Here is a 23383-nt window from a genome sequence, read left to right as displayed (position 1 = left end):
CATATATACACAATGGAATACTATACAGCCTTAAAAAAGAATGAAATGTTGTCATTTATAACAACATGGATGGAACTGGAGGACATTACACTAAGTGAAATAAGGCAGGCACAGAAAGACAAATAACATATGATCTCACTTATATGTAGAATCTACAAAAGTTGATCTCATAGAAACAGAGGTAGAATGGTAATTATTAGGGGGTGGAGGATAGAGGGAGGGGCAAAAAAAAAAAAAGATGTTTATCCAAGGAATAAATTTTATGTGATTTTAGTGATCTACTATACTGCACAGTGACCATGGTGACAATAAATAAAATTTATTGTATATTTCCAAATTGCTTAAAAATAGATTTTTAACATTCTCACCACAAAAAAATAAGTTGGTGAAGTAATGGATATGTCAATTGGCTTGAATGAATTTTTCCTTTATGTATACATAGATCAAAACACCACATTGTATTCTATAAATATACACAATTATTTGTCAACTAAAAACAAATAAAAAATAATGAAAGGTAAAGAAAAAATACTAAAACATGAGGAAAAGTGGGTGTACTTAATACTACAAACACAATTACAGAAAACACTGAAAACTACTTTATGATAATATATAAGTATACATATAAGTATACATATGATAACATATAAGTATACATATACACACTTTTAAAAATGCTTGGCTTGCTCTAGGAATGACAAAACTGTCATTTATAGATGAAAAGTTACATGCTTATTAATTAATCTTATTCTTACAAATAAGAAACTGAACTCTCTATTTCTCAGCTCACAACTTTCTTCGTATTATTTTACTCATATACTATCATCCATACAACCATCAAGAACAGGCCTACCATGTCAAGCTAATTTTCCATGTTATTTTATGTTTAATCCTCCCTCTTTCATTGTCTACTTACTGATCATAACAGACACCGTGTTCACGTTGGGGTTGAAAGAGCAGCGTCCTTTTCCAGATTCACACTTGGAGTCAATCATGAAAACTTGGTCCTTTATTGTAGATAAAATTTAAAATGTGGCAACAATAACTTATTTAGTGAAGACAATTGTTCATCAGTAAAACAAAGCATCGTTAAAATTAATATGCTTTCTAGTTGGTTGCTTATTATGCCTTCCAATTTACTATATTAAGATTTGCTAAAACTATGAGGAGAATTGATCTGTAATTACAAGCTAACCACAGAAGGGCTAGCTCTCATTCTATTACACTCCCCAGAGGGCTAATCCAAGAAGTCGTTTTCCGCAAATCGACATTAGCAAAAATCACTTGAAAACCAAGTATTATTATAAATCTCAACTAGATGCGTTGAACATCAGCCGAAAGAAGACAATTGTCCACAGAGGAACAATCTATGTAAGGACTATAATATTTTCAAAATAATTAAGATTTTTAAAACATAGAATTTTATCTTACTGTTTAATGTTATCATATAAAGCATTGTACAAGATTCAACAAAACAATTCATAATTCAGATTTAAAATGTGCCATTTACTCATGAATTTATTTAACAAAAATTTACTGAGCATCTGCCATGTACCAGAAACTGACTAAACACTGGGGATATTGTAAATAAAATACACCAAAATTTTTGTCCTCAAGTAATTTATAACCTAGTGAGAAACCTAATAAATAATTAAACTATGGAATATGTTAGATAGTGCTTGCTACTGAGAAGGAAAGTTAAGCAGGAAAAGGGAAGAGAGAAGACTATAGATTGGGGGCAATAAATTCAATGGTTTTAGCCTCAGCAAGAACAAATATCTTGTCAGTATAAATATGTACCTTTTTCTTTATATAAAGTTAGTACAAGCCCCCTACTAATATTCAAAGTAAAAACAAATGACCATTTTAATAGGTCAAATAAGATGATAAGGAATCTTAATTATCAAGCTAAGGCTTTTGAAAGTTATCCTGAAAGAAATGTGAACTCAGTAATATTTTTGAGTGTGGAAATGGAAAGATCAAAACCTTGCTCTAGAAAGTTGGCCTTTATCTAGGAAGACTGGGAATGAAATGTATAAAAACAGACACTGCATTCAGGAAAACTGGTTAGTTTCCTATTACAAGAGTCCAGGAATTAGAAGGTAATAATCTGACATGGCATGTTTTCTGTGGTCAAGGTAAGAGCAGCAGAGATGTAAGAAAATTTATATAGTGGCAATCAACAGAGCTTGGCAATCAGTTATAATTTGGTGTTTCTAATTTCATTGTACTTGTTGTCCTTTTCACATTGCCTCCACACCTGAAAGGATACATTTATTACATTCTCTATACGTGCCTCCAAACTACTTTTGTAAAAGGAACCTAAAAAGGTAAATCCAAACAACTATAGATATGTGATCATCAATCACAATCAATTTCTAATTGATCATATTCAGGAAAACAAAGATGATTCTAAAGTTGTGACTCCTTGAAAAAATAAAGCTAGTACACAGTTGTTATACTAAGTGTCTATACTACTGCAGGACCTCTCTGAACATAACAGAGAATAATAGAGCTTAAAAAGAATCACAGACCTCTAGCCTAAAAAGGTTCTTTCTGAGTATCCTAAGATCTTCATCAATGAAGTCACTCTACAGGTGATGAAAAAATATGACTTGTCCAGAAGACGATGTAGCTAAAGGGTGATAATAGCACAATTTGAATTCAGTCTCCTGACTCCTAGTGAATCAGATTTCCAAAAGGTCTTCGTTCATGTTAACGACTAAACTAAAAAAAAATCATAAGCCAGAAGAAAAACAAACAAAAAAGCCTTATTGTGATTCTAGAGCTGGAGACCGATTTGACCAAATAAGTGAGAGTTCGTCTTGCAGGAATTGATGAGGTTGTTTAGATACCATTTGCTCTCAACTGACCTACTCCTACATCACACAGCACTCTAGATGTAGATCTTGTCACCACCAGGAGCAGACATGGTCTATCCTAATAATAACTATCTCAAGTACCCTGAAATAATTCTTCAGACTTGTCTCCTAAGAACTCTTCTCTACTTCTCCCCAGTTCATTAGGCTTTTCTCTTTTTGACTTTGTTAACAGGTTAGATTCCATGTTTTTTGTTTGTTTGTTTGTTTGTTTTTTAAAGACAGGGTCTAGCTCTATCTCCTGGGCTGGAGTGCAGTGGTGCAATCTCGGCTTACGGCAACCTCCACATCCCAGGTTCAAGCGATTCTCATGCCTCAGCCTCTGGAGTAGCTAGGACTACAGGGATGCACAACCATGCCTGGTTATTTTTTTGTATTTTTTTTTTTTTTTTTATAGAGACGGGGCTTTCACCATGTTCCCCGGGCTGGTCTAAAACTCTTGGGCTCAAGTGATCTGCCCACCTTGGCCTCCCAAAGTGCTAGGATTACAGACATGAGCCACTGTGTCTGGCCAGATTCCATTTTTAATTTCAATAAATTTTGACACAACATTCGATTCCTTGAATGTATGACTTTTTTCATTGCATCCACACCCCAAAGGAATACATCTATCTACATTCTCCATACTTGCCTCCAAACTACTAAAGATTTTGTAAAAGGTAACCTAAAAAAGTAAATTTAATATACTGCAGATTTGTGATCACCAACCACAAGTGGATCCCGTACAATGTACAGTGGCCTTTCAAAGATTCTCTTATCACAACTGGTTCTGTCATCAAAAATTTCAAGCCTTTGCCACTACAGTCAAATCCTGATTTTTCTGACCCCCTAACTTATTCTCAACTCATATCATTGCTACTGTGCAGAGAAAGCAAAGCCCTTAAATGGCATATCTTCAATTCCTCACTACTAAACACACAAATACCATATTATATTTAGTAACGTAGTATTATATTAATATATTCACTAATACATGAGACTAGTTCTCTTACTTTGAGGCCAGTACTTCGGATTTCATTGCTTTGGATTTCATCTTGTCTTGTCTTTTTGGGCACCTTAGATTTCCATTATTCCTTGCGTTTATTTGATACATACTTTCATCTTATTAATTGGAGCCTTTATGCCATTATTTAAACAACTCATTCACCTCCCATATACTACTCTCCTTATAAACCACACTTCTCAGGGAATTACATACATCCTCATAACCATTTTCTGACCTGCCATTTTATTTTCAATCCACTTTAATTCAGCATCTAATGTCAATTTTGCATTGAAACACTTATTGATAAGATCTTTAATGACAATCATGATACACAACTCAGTGCTTATTTTTTAGACTTCATCTTACTTGAATTCTCAATGGCACTTGGAATTGTTGAAAACTTCTGTTTTTACAATGACTTATTTTTATTTCCCAGAACCAACAGTCTTTTTTTCCCTACCCCCCTTTCTCTGTCTGTTTCTCTTTATTTTTTTAAGATGGAGTCTTGCTCTGTCACCCAGGCTGGAGTGCAATGGCTGTGATCTTGGCTCACTGAAAGCTCCGCCTCCCGGGTTCATCCCATTCTCCTGCCTCAGCCTCCCAAGTAGCTGTGACTACAGGCACCCACCACCACGCCCGGCTAATTTTTTGTATTTTTAGTAGAGACAGGGTTTCACCATGTTAGCCGCGATGGTCTTGATCTCCTGACCCGTGATCCACCCGCCTTGGCCTCCTAAAGCGCTGGGATTACAGACATGAGCCACCCCGCTCCGCCCTGTCTGCTCCTTTTAAGGCTTGTTTGTAAGGTGATTTTCCTCCAATTGGCCATTAATTAGGAGACCCTCAAGTCTCAATCATAGTCATTCTTTTCTTTCACTCTATACTTTATCTCCCTCTCTGCGTAATTAAATCCATACTTTTCTTGGGCTCCAGTTACTCTTATAAACAATGACTCACACATGTATATACTCAGCCTTATATTTAACCACCTACTTGATATCACTAGTTAGACCTTTCCATGGCATCTCTCATTCAACAGACCAAACTCAGGCTTATAATCTTTACCCTATACATGGTCTCTTCATTCTCATCTCAGTTCATAGCAACTATACAATTAAAGAGGCTGAAAATAACAAACGAACAAGGAAAGTGTCAACATTTATATTATTTCTTTTCTATATCCAAATCCATCAACATCATCTCTACTATTTTACACTTTATACCATTTTATACTCTCTGTCACCATTGCTATCACCCGAGTAAAACAATCTCTTTTGTGGTCTTCTACGTCAACTCTCAAACTAATCTCCTACAACTTTTCCACTCCCCTTCTCCCCATGCCACAAATCATCTGTTACCTAACACATGAGTGACAACACAATTCTGTTCATGCCATTTTCTGCTAAAGATTGTTCCAATTTACTTCTCTGTTGAGATATAAGAAAGACCATGATCTTTAAAGTAGCCTAAGCTTCAACATGATTTTGATTCTGCTTTTATTCTCATTAAATGAATATTTCTGGATTGAACAATAAGAGAAAATAACAGGGAGTAGGTGGTGAAAAATTAAGAAGTAGGCATAGCAAAGTGTCCTATGGTCACAGACATCAATAAAAGCAATGAAAAATACAGACCATGAATGGCAGAATTTAATGTCATAGATTGTTCTAGGAGAGGGGATACAGATTGAGGGAGTCAACTTGGTCACTGAGGAATCTGCCATTAATCAAACAGTTTTAGTTAATGTGTAGGAGTGAAATATTAGAAAGGATGAATAAAGATATACAGAACTGGAGCATAAAACCTAGAAATTCAGCCTCCTACTCTGAGAAGCTTAGTAATGAAGTAAAAGAGAAAGGAGAAAATTAGAAAAAAGAAGTCACAGAACCAAAAAAAGGATTTTAAGGGAAAGAAACCCAATCCTATCTTTAAATGGGCAAAAAAAAAAAAAAAAAAGTAAAATATGAAGGTTATTTATCAAAGAATTTAATACAGAAAATGTATAATTTTTCTTCTAAAACAGAAAACATACTAGGAAAAAATACTGAAACAGACTAGATTGGTGGCAAATTTCATTCAAAAAGCATAGAAGATAATTTGCATACCTATGACATTCTTGGTCACCCGTGATATTCTTGGTCAGGTAAAGTTACCTGCCTGATGAGGGTCAGGGTCAGGGGAGCTTAGAGGGAGCTTAATTGGTATTCAGTTGTTGAAACAGATGTTATGAAAACATCTGATGAAATCAAGGATAAGATGTGGTAATATTCCAAGAATTTGCTGCAAAATTAACCAATCACCATTTTTGCTTGATGTTTTATTCATTCATTTAAAGTCATAATTCACTTGTATTGCTTTATCTTTTTCCAGGAACAGAAGACAAGAAGTAAAGACAGTAGACACAAGAGAAGAACTGTGGTTAGGTCTTCATGTAGCAAGGATTCTAGGCTCTTTAGGTGGGTACTGCTGAAATCTCAGAAAGCTCTGAATCAGTCTTGCAAATAATAGAAGAGAAATGGGATATAACAAAAGCATGTGATGTGCCAAACACGAAGTAGGCTCATCAAATATCCCCCTAACACCAATGAATATCTATGAAGACACTCCAATGAAAGATGGCAGGTAATGTCCCAGATATAAAATTGAATAATTAAAATAACTCTGCCAACCTAACTTGGTTCACCTTCAAATTATGGTTGAATAGATGAAAAATGTCATCTCTCAATAATAATAAAAGAGTATCAGCAGTAACTATTACCCTTGGTGATTACAAAATACAATGTTAGTGATAGAGAAGAATTGTCTCAAAATAAAACTTTCTGCATCATGGTCATTTTATGCTAGGAGATCTTTTATCCTAAACTAAAAGAAAGCAAATCCATTATCTGTTTGATTAAACTGTGTAGTTCTATATTTACACTATGGTTTTCATACTACAAATATACAAAAGTGATGTTATGGTGAGATTCTCCGACTAGAGTGAACTATCAAGGACTACATTTTATAAAGCTTAAAAATCATAACCCTGTTCATACCTAAATTGGCTCTTAAGATGTTCACATATTATTTCAGAGATTCATTAATGAAACTGCTTCTCTTTTGAAACATATCTTTTGAAGTGAGACTAAAGTAGTTCATATTTAGCAAAGTGATTAAAATTTATTCCATGCTGGTTTTCCAAAGGAGATTATTTTTTTGGACAGAATTTCCAATTACGCCTTGAAGTGCATAGTGGGCAATTCGTACATGGGAAAATAATTTTATTTGAAATGTGTGCTCTGAAAATGGCTATGCTATTGTTGGCCTGTACAGTGACTGCACAGACTTCAGGGAAGTGTCTGACAGATTGCAGACGTCTGAGGCAGTAGTTTATTTAATCAATTGATCACAGGCATGTGGTTTTAATGACAAGTTCAATGCAGCCAACTGTATTCTTCCAAAAAGCATAACTTTACTTTCCTTGTAAGAATTTTAATATTTCATAACATCTTGAACCACATTAAAAATGTCTCATTTTGGGGTCATTATAATTATTTTTAAGTGACTTCTTATTCATTAAAACATACTTATATATGAATTACATGTCTGAAAAACAACTTAAAAAAGCATCATTGTTCAGTCATTAGTACTAAAATAGATTAACTGTTGTTAAAGGAAAATAAGCTTTAGATCAGTAGCCATATTTATTTTTTGCAAAATTCTAATCTAAAAAATCAAATTAAAATATTATTTAAAAACTGGACTTTCTATATTTAAGTTGCATAATAAAGCCAAACCAAGTTTGAAAATTCAGTTTTTGGCCAGGCGTGGTGGCTCATGCCTGTAATCCCAGCACTTTGGGAAGCCAAGGCGGGTGGATCATAAGGTCAGGAGATCAAGACCATCCTGGTTAACCCAGTGAAACCCCGTCTCTACTAAAAATACAAAAAATTAGCTGGGCGTGGTGGCAGATGCCTATAGTCCCAGCTACTTGGGAGGCTGAGGCAGGAGAATGGCGTGAACCCAGGAGGCGGAGCTTGCAGTGAGCCGAGATCGCGCCATTGCACTCCAGCCTGGGTGACAGAGCAAGACTCCATTTCAAAAAAAAAAAAAAAAAAAAAAAATTCAGTTTTTAAAATAATTATATTAAGTAAAACAAGATGTTTGACTAAAAGAATGAGTAGAGACTCTCTCGGTGTAATGTACTTTCCTTAGTCAACAGCTGTGGACTGGGATAACAAAGGCTTAAGTAGCACAGGTGAAGTTTAACCAGCCTCATATTCGACTATACATTAGGTATATATTTGACTAGTGTTCAGCAAACATCATATCATAATACCCCATATCACTCTAAGTAATGTAAGAATAAGGCTGGAATAGCCTAATGTAGGATGATGTTGGTCTAAGACAAAAGTATGATTTGTTAATTACATCAAGTTCTTTTCAGCAGATACTTGGCATCCTGCTTTATACATCTTTTACAGATATACATTTATAAAGTTTTATTGAATTTGAAAGACAAGAAATTATACTAGATTTGAGAAGGTTAAGTTTATGCTACAATATTTCTATAATTTGGAGCAAATATTATCACTGTATTACATTCAAGTTATCTTGAAACTGTAACATTTTTCTTTTATCTTTTACAGTTTTACAAATATAGATATACTAAAAATATATACATATACACTAAAACTATATATATAGTTGTGTCCAACTAAAAGTATATATATATATTTACATATTTATAATACACACAAAAATATATACACATTTTTAGCTGAAGGCAAAAGGTCATACTTCAAGTAACTTGGCAGACAGGAAAATATGTAATATACCTTATGTTTAAAGGACATGAAAATATTTTACGAATATTGATATTTCCAAGTCTTTACTCTAAAACACAGTTTCAAAAATCCTTGACACTATTATCAAAACTAAGAATGTTAAATAGTTACGCTTACCTCTGATCTCCTCCCTCTGTTCAAGTAAGTACAGACGGGACTGAAAGCACCACTCCCACAGACATATAAATGTGTACGATTGAAAGTCTGAATTACACGGACAAAGTTCCCACAGCCGTGCTAAAAGAATCAGTAAATAAGCAGTTAGTAATTCAATGACTTTCACTGTTATTTCAGTTAGCTATGTTAACCTGAGATCGTGTATGATAGGTAACAATAAGATGACATAAACTTTTGATGTTATTAGTCCAGGGGTGTCCAATCTTTTGGCTTCCCTAGGCCACACTGGAAGAAGAATTGTCTTGGGCCACGCATAAAATACACTAACCCTAGCAATAGCTGACGAGCTAAAAAAAAAAAAAAAAAAAAATCGCCAAAAAAAAAAACTCATGTTTTAAGAAAGTTTACGAATTTGTGTTGGGCCACATTCAAAGCTGTCCTGGGTTACATGAGGCCCGTAGGTCACAGGTTGGACAAGTTTGTATTAGGCCGTATCTTTGGGGAACTATTAATACATTTGCACCTCTTCAAGGTAATTTGAGAATACTTATCCAACTTGTAGAAGTACCAAATCAAATACTAAGATTTGGTGCAACTGAAGGAAAACAGTGGTTCAGGAATAGTGAAAACATTATTACAGGAACAGTCACTCAACAAATATGTACTGATTACCTACTATTTGACAGGGTATAGTCAAATTCTCTGGGCATCCTTACTGAGAAAAACACAAAAATCTCTACGCTTGTAGAATGCAACTGAACAAAGTTGTCATGCGTGCTCTGCTTTTTCTATTTCTGTTTTAATCTGGACTAATTCTAATACTTCATTTGAAAATGCTCTCAAATTTATACATGTCAATGCAAATACTGTTTGGCAATAGTTTGCTATACATTTTCCTTTCTGCTCCATTTTTTTATTGTTAAAAGATGTATTTCCAGAAATATTAAAATAACAACATGGTTTATCCCACTGATTTATTTCAAGAGAAATATAGTGCATGGCAGATAGTAAGTAAAATGCTCTATTTCATTATTCTCATATTACAACACTCTAAATTTTTACGTCCTGAAACTTTATAAACATATTATTTACCTGAGAAAGTTTATAAATTAACACATAGAAGTTATTTTTTCTCAAGTTTTCCTTAAAACATTAAACACACACACATTATATAAACGTGTTCTGAATGCACCTGTGCCTATACAAGTTCCATATTACCATTAGTACACAATGGCAAACACTATTCACCTTAAGAACTGGCAAATAAAACTAAATAAAACTAATCTCCAACAAAATGCCAGCATAATGACTGCCTTCTATGAGGAATGACATAATCATTCTCTTTGCCCTGGATCCCCTAAAATATTCCCTTCTTCTCTCATAGAAACTCCTTTCTTACTTGCTCCCAGTTCAAGTAAAAGCAAGGCTGTCATTTATTCACCCAATGAAATAAAATAATTATTGCAATTCTCAATTGACTGTGACCTTGCAGGAGCACAGAAACATAGTCAGCACTAGATACACATCTCTGTGACTAAATTAACCACTGAATGTTCCAGTTACTAGCTTCACTATCCTTTGCTGACTATAATTCAATCAAGCCTGAGACTGAATGACTTCACGAAGTCATTTTTCTCTCAAAGAACATAATAAAATGATTGCATATTAGAGACAGTATTTTTATTAAAAACTATAAAGAAACGTATCAAAAGTTAACAGTAACTTTTCCCTGGGTGGCCTGGGTGGTCAGAAAATATATTTCGCTTTTCCCCCTGCTAGGTACCATGTATGCTCCTTTTTTTTTTTTTTTTTTCTTCTTTTTTTTTTTTGAGACAGAGTCTTGTTCTGTTGCTCAGGCTGGAGGGCAGTGGCGCGATCTCAGCTCACTGCAACCTCCGCCTCCCGGGTTCAAGTGATTCTCCTGCCTCAGCCTCCTGAGTAGCTAGGATTACGGGCATGTGCCACCATATCCGGCTAATTTTTGTGTGTGTGTGTTTTTAGTAATGATGGGGTTTCACCATGTTAGCCAGGATGGTCTTGATCTCCTGACCTCATGATCCACTTGCCTTGCCTCCCAAAGTGCTGGGATTACAGGTGTGAGCCACCACGCCCAGCCTCTCCTATTTTTTAATAAAGCATATCTATTATTTAAATTATTGAAAAACTAAAACAAAATAAACATTGCTAAAATAGAAGTTAAAATTAAAATCAATATTATTTTACATTTTCCATCGTTTTTCCTTTTATGTTCATTATTACTTGCCAGCAAATATATACTTCTTTTCTTATGCAGTAATTTTATACAGGTGTTTCTACGATACATTTTTATTATTAAATAATCAATCATTAATTCTGTAGTCAAAGAAATTAATCCTTACAGACTGGACCATATACTTTATTTTTAAGTCATTAAGGACTTTTGTTAAATACACAGTGTCATTTCTTGACACCTGTTTATAGAGGTATCTGGAAATTGATTACGTAACTACAGATAACATATTTCCAAAGAAAAAGCACAGATGAAATATGGTGTGTTTATAATGTGTCTATGTAAAGGGAATCTATGAGGAATGAGACACATGCATATTTTTTCACATTCAAGTTTAGTCATTCTGGGATTCTGTATACAATATTTCAATATTTCCCCATAAGATATAAATAATTCAATCCAATTCCTTTAATAACAGGTTATGTCTCTCTCATCTTGGGTCTTATGGATGTCAATGTACTTTCACGAATTACTGGTATTGGTAAAATGAAAGAAGTCAATAACATCTCTTTTATATTTCAGATGCACTATACTCATTTCATGTATCTATCTGCTTATTATGACTAATATTTATTTAGAGTTTATTATATCCTAGACTATGAAATAATCATATTGTATGTTTTACCTTTTATTTTTACCTTCAGAAAGTTTGATTTTTACCTTTAGAGCAGACATTTATTTAAAACTTACTGTATGCTACTTAGGCACTGTAAGGTTTTACCATATTCATTCAGGTTTTTACCGTAACTCAGTTCCTTTTGGAAAAATAAACTGTAGAGCTTTTTTAAAAAATAACCTGTCTGAGATCATATAGGTAGTAACTAAAGCAGATTTACAAACACATACATCTCTAACACTGAATCCTGTATTTTTAGCTGCTTTATAATTTGTCATTGGATGAGAAGTCCACAGTTGTTTCCTGCGGGGGTGGGGGTGGGGGACTGAATGTCTCTGCCGCCCAGGCTGGAGTGCAGTGGCACAATCTCGGCTCACTGCAACCTCCGCTTCCTGAGTTCAAGCGATTCTCCTGTACATCCTGAGGAGCTGGGACTACAGGCATGTGCCACCACACCCGGCTAATTTTTTGTGTTTTTAGTAGAGACGGGGTTTCATCACATTAGCCAGGATGCACAGTTGTTTTTATAAGTTAATACTGATATAACTTTTTAGTTTTTATAACATTTATTAATATTCACAGAGCTCTTAATCCTTTCGTGTAGATTGTTTAATTCTCATAACAATGCACCAATTTATTAATACTCCATTTTAGTGATGAGGAAATTGAGTCCCAGAGAGGTTAAATAAAGAGTTCTAGTTTTAATAAGTAACTAAACTGGGACTTGAACCACAGCCACTCTCCACTGTGCAGCTTTTCTATAGGAATCTGATTAGCAATGAACAGATTCCCACACTATCTGTTGCTCAGTGTGCTCCCTACCCCTCCCCACACACAAGACTACAAAAGGAAAAACAATTCAGATGAGTTAATTATTGAAAATGATTATCTCGGTCCTTTCCATTTCCATTGTGCTGCCTTCGTTTCTGACCTAGACTGCTGCAATAGTGTCAATTCCATCCTGCAAATATGTGCTGAAGTCATTCTATGCAAGGCACTGTATATGGTACTAGCAACACTGGAATGAATAGACTCAACCAACACATGCTTTTAGAGAAAGGAGAGCATAATATATCAGACTGTGGTAGATACTGCAATAGGACTGTATTTTTAAAAATGTATTGTAGAAGGAAAGAAAGACATTAAATAATGCTGATCTGGGGTAAAGATTTGAGTAGAGGTGACATTTGAGCTGAGTCTTGCAGAATAATTTAGAGATTTTCACAGGCAAAAGCATAATAAGGAAAGAACATTTCAACAAAAAAATAGCATGAACAGAAAACAGAGACATGAGAGTGCAAGATTTACTTGCAGACTAGTGCCTAGAAGGGTTACAGGATAACTGTGTGATGAAATCAAGAGAGGTATAATTACAGTTGGTCTGCCATCCTGCCATAGTCTTCAGATAGGCAACAGAGAGTATTGCAGAGAAGACCGAGTAGATTTAAGTATGCAGGTCTCAGAGCCAGATGACCTCGGTTTAAACTTTGGCTTCATCTTTTACTAGCTTTCAGAACTGAAGACAGTTACTTGGCCTCTGGATGCTTCAATCTTTGCATTTCTAAAATGGCAATGGTAATACTTGTTGTGGACAATATATTAATAAAGCAGTAGAAATAGTATCTGGAACATAATAAACACATCCAACTGTCCAATATTAGATTTGTTTTATTTGCATTTTAAAATTGATATTGTCTATAAACCCGGTGAAATGGTCAGGGCATCTGTCCTGCATAAAGCTTAGTGCAGGTCCTGACCACAGTAAAAATCCACAAAAAGTTTAGAGTATGAAAGAAGCCTTAGAGACTTCAGTGGAAATAAATACCATGGATGCTCTCTTTTCGTTGTTTAATTCTCTTTTGAAATGATTTCCTGGCACAATGTTAATGAAATATAAGGCTGCTAACATTATACAGCATATAATAAAATTCTATTTTTTATAAACATTTATGTCTATATAACAAAATCCTGGAAGAATATACCCTGAATTGCTAAGAGTGATTATGTTTCAGTAGTGCAATTTACTTTCTTTAACAGTGATACAGCATTAACTACGTACTATGCACTGCTCTAAGCTCTCTGCAAATATTAATTCATCAATCCTCTTAACAACCCAATAAGGTTAAGTGCTACAGATTAGCACATTTCACAGATAAGAAAACCAAGATGCACAGAAAGTTTAAGTCTCCAAGGTTGAAGAGCTAATAAGAGATGGTTTATTTTCTGTTGCTTTCTATGTACTTCTCTAGGTCTTCAAAGATTGTTATATTGAAAATATATTACCTTTATAATATAAAAATATATGTTTTAAAAATATATCCCGGAGCACACGTGAACAGGCCTTTAAAAATATTGACTCATCATGGCCTATAATCTGCAATGACATAAATATACTTCATACTTTCTTCTTCTTGGTCTGTACCTTCTTGGTCTAGGGAAATTAATCAAGGTATTTTGATAAAGAAAATGTATTTTTTAGGAGCTTAGGATTGTATGGTCACAGAAATAGGGAAACTGATATTCTACAACTAATAAATCAAGTTTGACACCATGTGCATGTAATGTATATATATCTAAATATATATAATCCTACTTAATTTTTCAACTGTCTCCTATAGTATTTACATAGTACATTCATTAAGCCCTATCTCATGGATATGTTTGACAGCATGTGCTATTGTTTAACCTCAATTTATTTAGAGTATGAATAAAATATTAGCATTTAGAAATAAATGGAGCATGTAGGAATGTGAGTATGTAGTGGCAGGAAGAGAAATGGGAAGTAGGTTATATTCTTTTTAGCTGAGGCAGAAAATTAGCTATATTCCCACCATGAAAATTTATTTTCTTTAAAAACGTTAGTTTATTACAGAATTATGCTATATTATTACCTAAGATCAAATGTTAAATCACATTATATTTTCTTCTTATAATTGTTATCTTGTTATAATGTCAATTAAAATTTGATACAACCAAAAAATCTGAAGGATTAAGGGATGCTTAACTCTTGTTTTATTTTTGCTTTCAGTTGTTATAGCAGTATGGATATTAATTGCTACCACTTTATGTTCTGCTTAGATGATTAACAGAGCTAAAAGCAGAAAGTTTTAGCTTAATGAAAATATACCTCTAAAATATATGCATAATAAATGTGCTACAAACATAATTAATCTAAAAGCATTAATAAACTCAGCATCTACTGTGTCCTACCCTCAAGCCCTGACAATCAGTTGCAACGATTTCCCATGCTTGTATGCACTGTGACCTGAAGGGGTGAGTAGATGTTTCCCAGGCTGAAAACACGGGAAGATTATTGAAGGACAAGAGAATCAACAGCATGTAGCACATACCAAACACTGGAAGAGAGAGAGGGTACAACTTGTTCGAATTTCAATACCATTGAAATAAAAGGTTAACAAGTTCTAGTATGATTACCACAAAATCTATCAAACCTTTCCTAAATATCCCAGATGTGCTTTGTGTGTATTCCTTAGCATTTATCATTTTCTCTCCGGTAGGGTAGCATGTATTAGTGGCTAAGAGTACAGAATCCAGAGTTGCGTGTGACTTAGACAAAGACCGTCCCACTTCACAGCAGCACAGCTTAAGTGTCTCGCTTTCTTGGTAATGCAGGTATTTTATCTTAAAAATACAGGTGGTGACAATAATGCCCACCTTGCAGCATTGTTATGAGGATTAAAATAAAGCACTTACAATAGGACCTGGCCTGTTCCATTAAATGTTGGGTATTTTTTCTGAATATTATTGTATATACATCTCATCATCTCCAGTACATTATGAAGACTTAAATGTAAGGACTCCATCTAACTCACCTCCAGCTTCTTCACAACAACTAAATAATTTGTGCAAATTAAAATAATCGATGCCTGTGTTTTAAAAGTATTAGGTTATTAGATAATATTTATTCCAAGTTTTAAAAAGTTCTTAAGTATGTGGTTTCATTGAGAAATGAAAGGAGGATAGGCTGTTCTACAGAACTCCCAAAGATCTATTTCACATTATTTTTCTACCACAGGCCTTTTTTTCCCCAGAGTCTAAGTAAAGGACACTTCTGTAAGTACTTCACATGTATGAAATGAGATGGATTTGTCAGACATTATTTTCTTGCATAGACCAACCATATATTTTTTTGATTAGTGTTTCCCAGGACTCAACAATGTTGTATGGACAAACAAAACCTGTCCGGCCGAGCCCTAAAAATACCTAGGAAAGAGCACTCCATTAGATATTTCCCTTGTGTAAAACAACTGGCCTTATAGTAGAAATTAAAAATATCAACAAATTACAGCATGACAAAACTATGGGAAAATGTCAGCATGTATTGAAGATTTTTATCTAATAACTTTTAATTGTCAAAAAGCAAAACAAAAACCTCAGGGTTTCTATTTTGACAAAGGAAGCAGAAACCAAATGACTTGTCTAAGAATCTTCAGAAACTCAACAGCAATTTTTGGAAATAGAAGGTACAAAGGTACCTAGATTCTGCACATTCTGCCTGTGGTAGTTCTTATGAATGGGAATTGCAAATCATTTTGAACAAAGGACAATGAAATTCAGGAACTATAGCCACGGGATATTATTGTGGCAAAAGGCAAGGCATGATCAGACACACATCAATGGGAAAAAATCCCATTAGAGAGAAAAGAAAACAGTTTAATTTATTCACAATTATTAAAATAATAGCCTCAGGGGACAAAACATCATTCTCTGCAACAGTATGCTTCATTCTACCATTGGTTTCCTGGAACATCGTTGTAATGTATGTAAGTGTTTTTTCTACATTTTTCTGGATTTTCCCCCCAAGATTGTGGTCTAACAGGTCCCTTGGATAGCAGATATGCCCCTGCAAATTTCTCCTGCTCACTTTAAAATTTTTCTTATTGGATAAATCACTCCAAGAACCCTTTAGTTAAGGCCAGATATCCTACCCTCCAGAGTCTTCCATGGCCCTGCCTTCAGCCAAAGATTTTTGCAACTTTACACCTGGGGCTGTTAGGAGTCAATGAAAATAAACGTTTAATTTCCTCAATCCCATATTTCCACTTTCCACAGGATTAGTATTTTTCCCATGTTTGGTCTTGTCTGATCCATCTCTACTTCCAAGACTCAGAGCACAGTCTTCACTCCTGAAATCAGTGTCTCTTGACCCTACCACAAAATAAATGATTAGTCAACATTTTTTTAACCCTAAGGTGGTCTATTACTTGTTATGACCTGAGACCTGAATGTATGTGTATATACTGACTAGTCTGTCCACCCGATTACCATATTTCTAGCTTATTTCTAAATTAGTTTGTATTTCCATGCTCATTTGATTATGGCTGACTTTTCTAACAAGATAATAAAGTTGACTGGAGTTAGAACTATTTCTGTCTTTGCACCAACTATGTCTTTAGCAACTAGCTCCGTGCTAGATATATAACAGGTGCTGAATCAGTATTTATTGAGCAAATAATGGAAGGAATGAATGAAGAAAGAAATCTCTTGACCAAACTATTTTTGAAAGAGAGGGTGATTTTGATGCTTGGTTCTATTGCATTTTCATTATTTGAGGCAAAATGGTGAGATGACATATACGCTCCCTTATAAACATTAAATGACGTGTACACATTAAAGATCTGCTCCACGTATTGTTTTAGAATATTCCAGAATAACAATGTACTACTTTCAGTAGTCATTTGTAGAAATTAATATAGATTTCTTCCTTGATTCTTTATTTTGAATCTCACCTAGAGGAATACAATTTGCACAAGCGTTGCATACTGAATATTTATTGATACTTATATCTGTCTCTATTGCTGTTTCTGTGGCTATTTTTAATTAACAGAGGTACCATTTATCACCGGTGATTTATATTTATGGAATTTGCTGGCTAACCACTGCCCTTCTGCCGAGAATCTTTGTTTGGAAAAGCCCACAGGGTATCTGGGAGCTGCTCCAGACACTTGCATTATCATCGTTTCAGGAGCCTGCTGAGAATTCTGCAGGTTGGATCCACTAGGAACAGAGGTTATTACTGAAATCCATCATGAAATGTATCTGAATGAAATAATGACAGAAAGGCAAGCAATTTTTGCCCAGTTAGGAATTCTGAAGTGACAGAGAGCCCGAGAGTTCCAGTCTCCTCAATGTTTAGGTGTTTAGCCTGTGTCCAGCCAAAAATTTAAAACACCACCATCCTTTGTCTCAGTTTTGGCTTCCCTCAAAGTACATGGATTTGAAAACCAAATATTTAAGTTAGTGGTTTTTTTTTTTTTTTAAACACTTACTGTGGGATCTTTGCCAGCCATTTTGCATTCTTCAACTTTGATTGTAGATGCTGGCCAGAAAACCTGCTCAGAAAGAAAAATAAAGGTTGCATAATCTCACTTGGACGTATGACAGCCCAGTACTCTTCATTTACTTTTTGTTAACAGATTTATTTAAGGTGATCCTATACTAAAACTTTAAAATTCTCTCTTTTTATGAATTCCATTAATATTCTATTAGTTTAACAATTACAATTACTTTTTATTTCTTCCATCAGTGTTTCCTTTCACAAATGCTTTTCAATAACGTATGTTCATTTACTGATTGTATATTAAAACAATTATTAACATAAATGTGAACGATACAATTTTTCACTCCTTCTGACGTACTACACTGTTCCTAACTGCTTATATGACAGTAAATTTACATTTACATCTCTTTCTCAGTTAATATTATTTTTGGTAAATCACACAGCCAGGCTAGATTTACATAAGATGGGCCCCTAGGTACTTCAATAGCTAAAATAACTTGGATGAAATCCAAGAGATTCTCTCTCTCTCTCTGAAATACTGTGCTAGTATTCTAAGTAGTTGCAGCCTTGGGTCCAGTCTGGCAATAATCATTAATTTAGTTGTCAGTCCATTGCCTATGTTAACACTTCCGCAAATGTGGAAGTCTCCTTGTTGTAATAAATTTATAATTAATCTACTTGTATTTCTTTACTCCAGTGAAGCTCAATTTTATTTCCTTGTGAAATAGAATGATAAATATAGGCCACACTGGATCAAGTAACAGCGTATTTAATAGCTGTTTTCCTTTCAGGCCCTTCATGGGTTACATGGAGATGACAAAGTGGATCTTCCTTTTCTCTGACCATTTCTTTCATGCACTACTCTACACTCCCTTTTTTCTTTCTTTATATATTTACACACAGGTGGTATTTTCTCAGTTAGCTCCGGGTTTTGAATTGTTAAAAACTATGGAACTAGACGAGGAGAACTGAACTTAGTATCTTTTCAGTCCATGAAAAAATACTAACTCTCATAGTAACATGGGACCAGTATTTTCTATTGCTCTAATAAAATGCATATTATTTTTTACTTAATGCTTTTTAAAAAAGAGACACTCAAAAGGTGGACACTGGCCTCATGAAAAGGATAAACTTACACTCAAAGGTTCTTGACTTATATTGTTAATATTCAGGGAAAGAATATGATCTTTGCTTCCCACATATATCCGGTCCTGATCTTCATCCATTAATAAAATCCTGTAGTCTAAAGGGTGGTGGGAAAGGCTGAAGTATTCAGAGGTCTTGGTTTCTCGAAGTTCTGAAAGAGTGAACAGCACAAGTATAGATGGAGCATCCTGGTTCTATAATTCTATTATTTTAATAAAAACCATTATGCAAATATTTACCAGAAAAAGTCAAGGTACATTTCCTTCTACAGTAAGAAATTAATTTTAAAATAGAGTTACGGGCTAGTTTCCTGTAATCTCAGCACTTTGGGAGGCAAAGGTACAATGGTCACCTGAAGCCAGGGGTTCAAGGCCAGCCTAAGCAACATAGTGAGACCTTGTTTCTACAAAATTTTTTTTGAAAAATTAACTGGGCATGGTGGTGTGTGCCTGTAGTCCCAGATACTTTGGAGACTGAGGTGGGAGGATCTCTTGAGCGCAGGAATTCGAGGTTGCATTGAGCTATGATCGTGCTGCTGCAGATCAGCTCTGGCAAGAGAGCGAGAGACCCTGCCCCCCTCCCAAAAAAAAGTTATGCTAATGGACATTTTAATTCATTATATTTATGCTGAAGTAAAACATAAATCGGTAAGTGCAATGTTAAAGTTTATGGTAATAATATGTGATTACAAAATCAGTCATGTTTGCAATAATCTCAACTCTGTTTTATTACTGGACATCATCAACTTAAAACAAGTTAAGTTAAACAACCAAAAAAAAAAAAAATACAGCGAGCAGATTGAACAGAAAACAAAACCAATAGCAGTGTGATTGTCTTCTTATGCTCTATTAATGTTTTATTCTTGGACTCTATTTATTCATCATTTTAGGATTGCTATTTCCTACTACAAATATTTGCCTTACATCCCAACATAATTCTAATTAGTCCAACTTTTCTTTTCTATAAATTACTTGAAAGTAGATGTACTTTCAAGAGGCAATGTTATTTTTAGCAGAATAACTATGCATATATCTAACGAAAATATATGAATTTTCAGGTATCTAAATGTTCATATTTTCAGTATCCTCAATGGTTAGTGACTCACTCACTCATTTAGCTTCTTTCACATTGCCTAAGTGCCTTTGAAGGTAATGAATGTATCGTGACATTCATGATACATTCTTCAGTCAAAATGCTCCTCTGAAGGAGTGGAACTTTAGACCTTTCTATTCAAATGGTTCAGGATTTCTTTGTTCTTTTGATTATAATCTGAAGAATGACAAACTCTAAGAAAGAGACTGCTTTTTGAGACTACTGCTTCCATGATGAACTGTTTCTAGATTTTTAGGCGTTGAATTACAAACACATTTCTAAAAATTTTGATAGAGCTGCAGTTTGACTTAAACCGAAATTAAAATGACACACATTCTTATAGAAAGTCATGGACTATATTCCATGAGTACTTGGGCCATAGCCCATATGAGAAGATACAGAAGTCACAAATTTAACCTATTTTCTGGGCACATTTGTTCAGAATGTCTGCCATAATATCCTGCAAGTAGTTTTAGCCAATAATCTGAAAATTCCTGGAAGAATAAGAGTGATAATGAAACCAGGTTCTGTTGCCAAACTTCCTGTGATACTGAACAAGTTACTTAACCTCTCTGTGCTTTAATTTCCTCATTTATAAAAGCAATCATAGTACCTTCTGCCAAGAGTTTCCATGGAAATCAATTTAATTGACACATATAAATATGTGAAATGAGTGACAAGAGATAGTATTCAATAAATTATCATTATTGTTATTAAGTTTGGATCATGATTTTTAAGAAAAATATGAATTTAGATAAAATATGTTTTCCTACTTTTTTAAAATTTTGGGAGCTAAAGCCGTAAAATTATTAAGACATAATCTTATAGCCTCAAATTTACTGTTCATACAACAATAGTAAAATAGAGGATTTTTTTATATTGGAAAAAACAATCAAGAGGTTAGAAAAATATTTGAGAAGAATCTTAAAATGTAAGCTCATGACAGTATACAAGGACAAAAGGCAGGTCATTAACAACAAGGGCCTGGATGAAAGATCTGTGGAAACAGGGGGCTTGGGTGCTGAGCATGGTGTAGCCTGCTGACTTTCCAGTTACTGAGCCTCCCTAGGAATCACGGACAGAGAGGTGACATGGTTGGCAGGTGGTGCCACAGCCCAGAAACTGAAACAGCTTCCTTCTTGTGGAGAGCAGGTAAGGCGAGAGGGAAATCCTTCAGGAAAAAATCAGCCCATACCAGACTAGAGGTTAGGGCTAATAGAAAAAAATCCACGAGCTGAGAACATGGGAGAGACTACACAATCAAAGCAAGTATCACTCTAAGGTTGGAGAGGACACAGACTGCCTTGATTCTGTCTAAAATCCAGGTGTTTTGTAAAGCTTGCTTTCATCTCAGGGCTATGATTCATAGTTGTGTAAGTCTTCTGTAAAACACCAGGGGTAAGATATTGCTTGGCTGCTGGAATACACATTCAACAAGTAGCTCTTAATAAATAATTGTGGAGTGACATACACAGACTAACATAGTAAAATATAACTGAGTTCATGGCCTCTGGGGCTCAACCACTGGAGTCTGGATTCTGGCTCTACCATTTCATTTCTAGATGTACTTGGCAAGTGCCTTTATCTCTCTGAACTCCAGTGTCCTCATCTGTAAAATCAGGATGATAATATTATCTACATTATGGGGTTGTTGCGAAGTTTAAACTGTTGTCAAGTTTAATATACATAAAGTTTTAAAAAGAGTCCCTGAGCTATAGTGATGCTGGTTACATGGGTTACCTATTATTATAATTTGGGGCAAGACATCAATCTTCAGCAAGCAAAGTCAGAGCAATTTCTTATGCAGGGAAGAAAAAATGACTAGAATGCCTGCTTTAGAGTTAATATTAATATATTCAATATTTATTTTTTTACAAGTAAAATCTACTCAAATTAATCAGGAGAACACAATAATAAAATAAGGCATTTTTTAAGGAAAATAATTTGAGTATGCAGGGTAATTTTTTAAGTATATAAGCTGAAAAGACTAAAAGACACGGTTCTAGTAGTTGAGATATTATATTGATGAACACCTGATATGCTAAAATGGAAAAGAAAAACTGATGTGAGAAACACCTAAAACAAAGAACTTGGAATGATTTTATATAGGTTTTGGCTAGGGGTAGAGGGAAGATTGGGGTAAGTTCCCCTTAACATTGAAAGCTAAGTATAGGAGAAATGAATATGCCCTTACAACTTTTGGGAGATCTGAAAAGGAGATATATTTGATAGAGAAAGTACTTAGGTATGGATAGGTTAAATTACATTCAAATCAAAGCAGAAATTTTCCACAAGAATGTAGAATTAGATAAGGAATTTAATTTTGCCATTCCAAAGAGCAAATCTTCAGGTAGAGATGTTCACTTATTTTCATGGATGATTATATGGAATTCTGAGAGTAGATACACTCTCTGGGAAACAGTGTATCTAAAAAGCAAACCAAAGCATAGAGATGAGTTGGTTGTTAGATACAAAAACGGAGCTGGAAGGTGATTCATGATGTACAGGAATCAGTTTGACATTGGGAAGAGAGTACTCAATTGGTGTCACATTTCTGAGTTGAATTTCAGTTTCATCACTCACTAAGTCTATTATTTTGGGAAAACTAGCTCATTTCTGTTTTAATTTTCTCATCGATACATTGGCAATAATAACACCAAGTTCAAAGTATGTTCCACCAGCCCATAGTAGAGGATCAATACATGCTCCTTTCATCAAGAGACACTGTTGATTATCTATCTAATAGATACTATTCTTTTCTCCCACCTTGACAGGGCTGTTCAATGACAACCATACTGGCCCCATTCTTCTAGCCAGCGAGTGTTTTAAATACAGCCATGTGAACAACTTTAGCCAATGAACTCTGGAGGGAGGGCTTCTGCGTGGCTACTGAAAAAAGGCTCATTGAGTCTTAAAAACTGGCACACAAAAAAGAAGAGGTGATTTCTTTTTCTGCCTCTGGACATTGGTATGTGAGTATATGATGCTTGCAGCAATTGCATCTACCAAGAAAGTTGCTTGCTGAGAATGGCAAGCAGAAATGTAGAAAAAAAAATCTGGATCTTTTAAGAAATTATTGAGTCACTGAATTAACAGGAATTCCATTATTAATGGAATATTCTGTTATATGAAATAAAAATAAATCCTTGCAG

The 23383-nt window shown here is 34.6% G+C and overlaps 1 protein-coding gene across 3 annotated transcripts in view; it reads right to left on the bottom strand.

Annotated features, from left to right (window-relative positions):
• The window catches only part of SEMA3C (semaphorin 3C), a 182050-nt gene that overhangs the window by 67888 nt on the left and 90779 nt on the right, over positions 1-23383 (bottom strand). For all 3 annotated transcript variants that reach the window (XM_025379295.1, XM_025379296.1, XM_025379294.1), the window contains 4 exons: positions 19130-19290; positions 17983-18045; positions 8808-8927; positions 917-1007 (listed from right to left, as the gene is read on the bottom strand). In XM_025379295.1, coding sequence (XP_025235080.1) covers positions 917-1007; positions 8808-8927; positions 17983-18045; positions 19130-19290 — 435 coding nt within the window. The remainder of the gene's footprint in view (positions 1-916; positions 1008-8807; positions 8928-17982; positions 18046-19129; positions 19291-23383) is intronic.

The sequence above is a fragment of the Theropithecus gelada genome, chromosome 3 (assembly GCF_003255815.1).
Source record: "Theropithecus gelada isolate Dixy chromosome 3, Tgel_1.0, whole genome shotgun sequence".
In the NCBI taxonomy this organism is placed as follows: Eukaryota; Metazoa; Chordata; class Mammalia; order Primates; family Cercopithecidae; genus Theropithecus; species Theropithecus gelada.
Note: the sequence above shows the minus strand (reverse complement) of the source record. Positions and strands in the feature narration are given on the sequence as shown.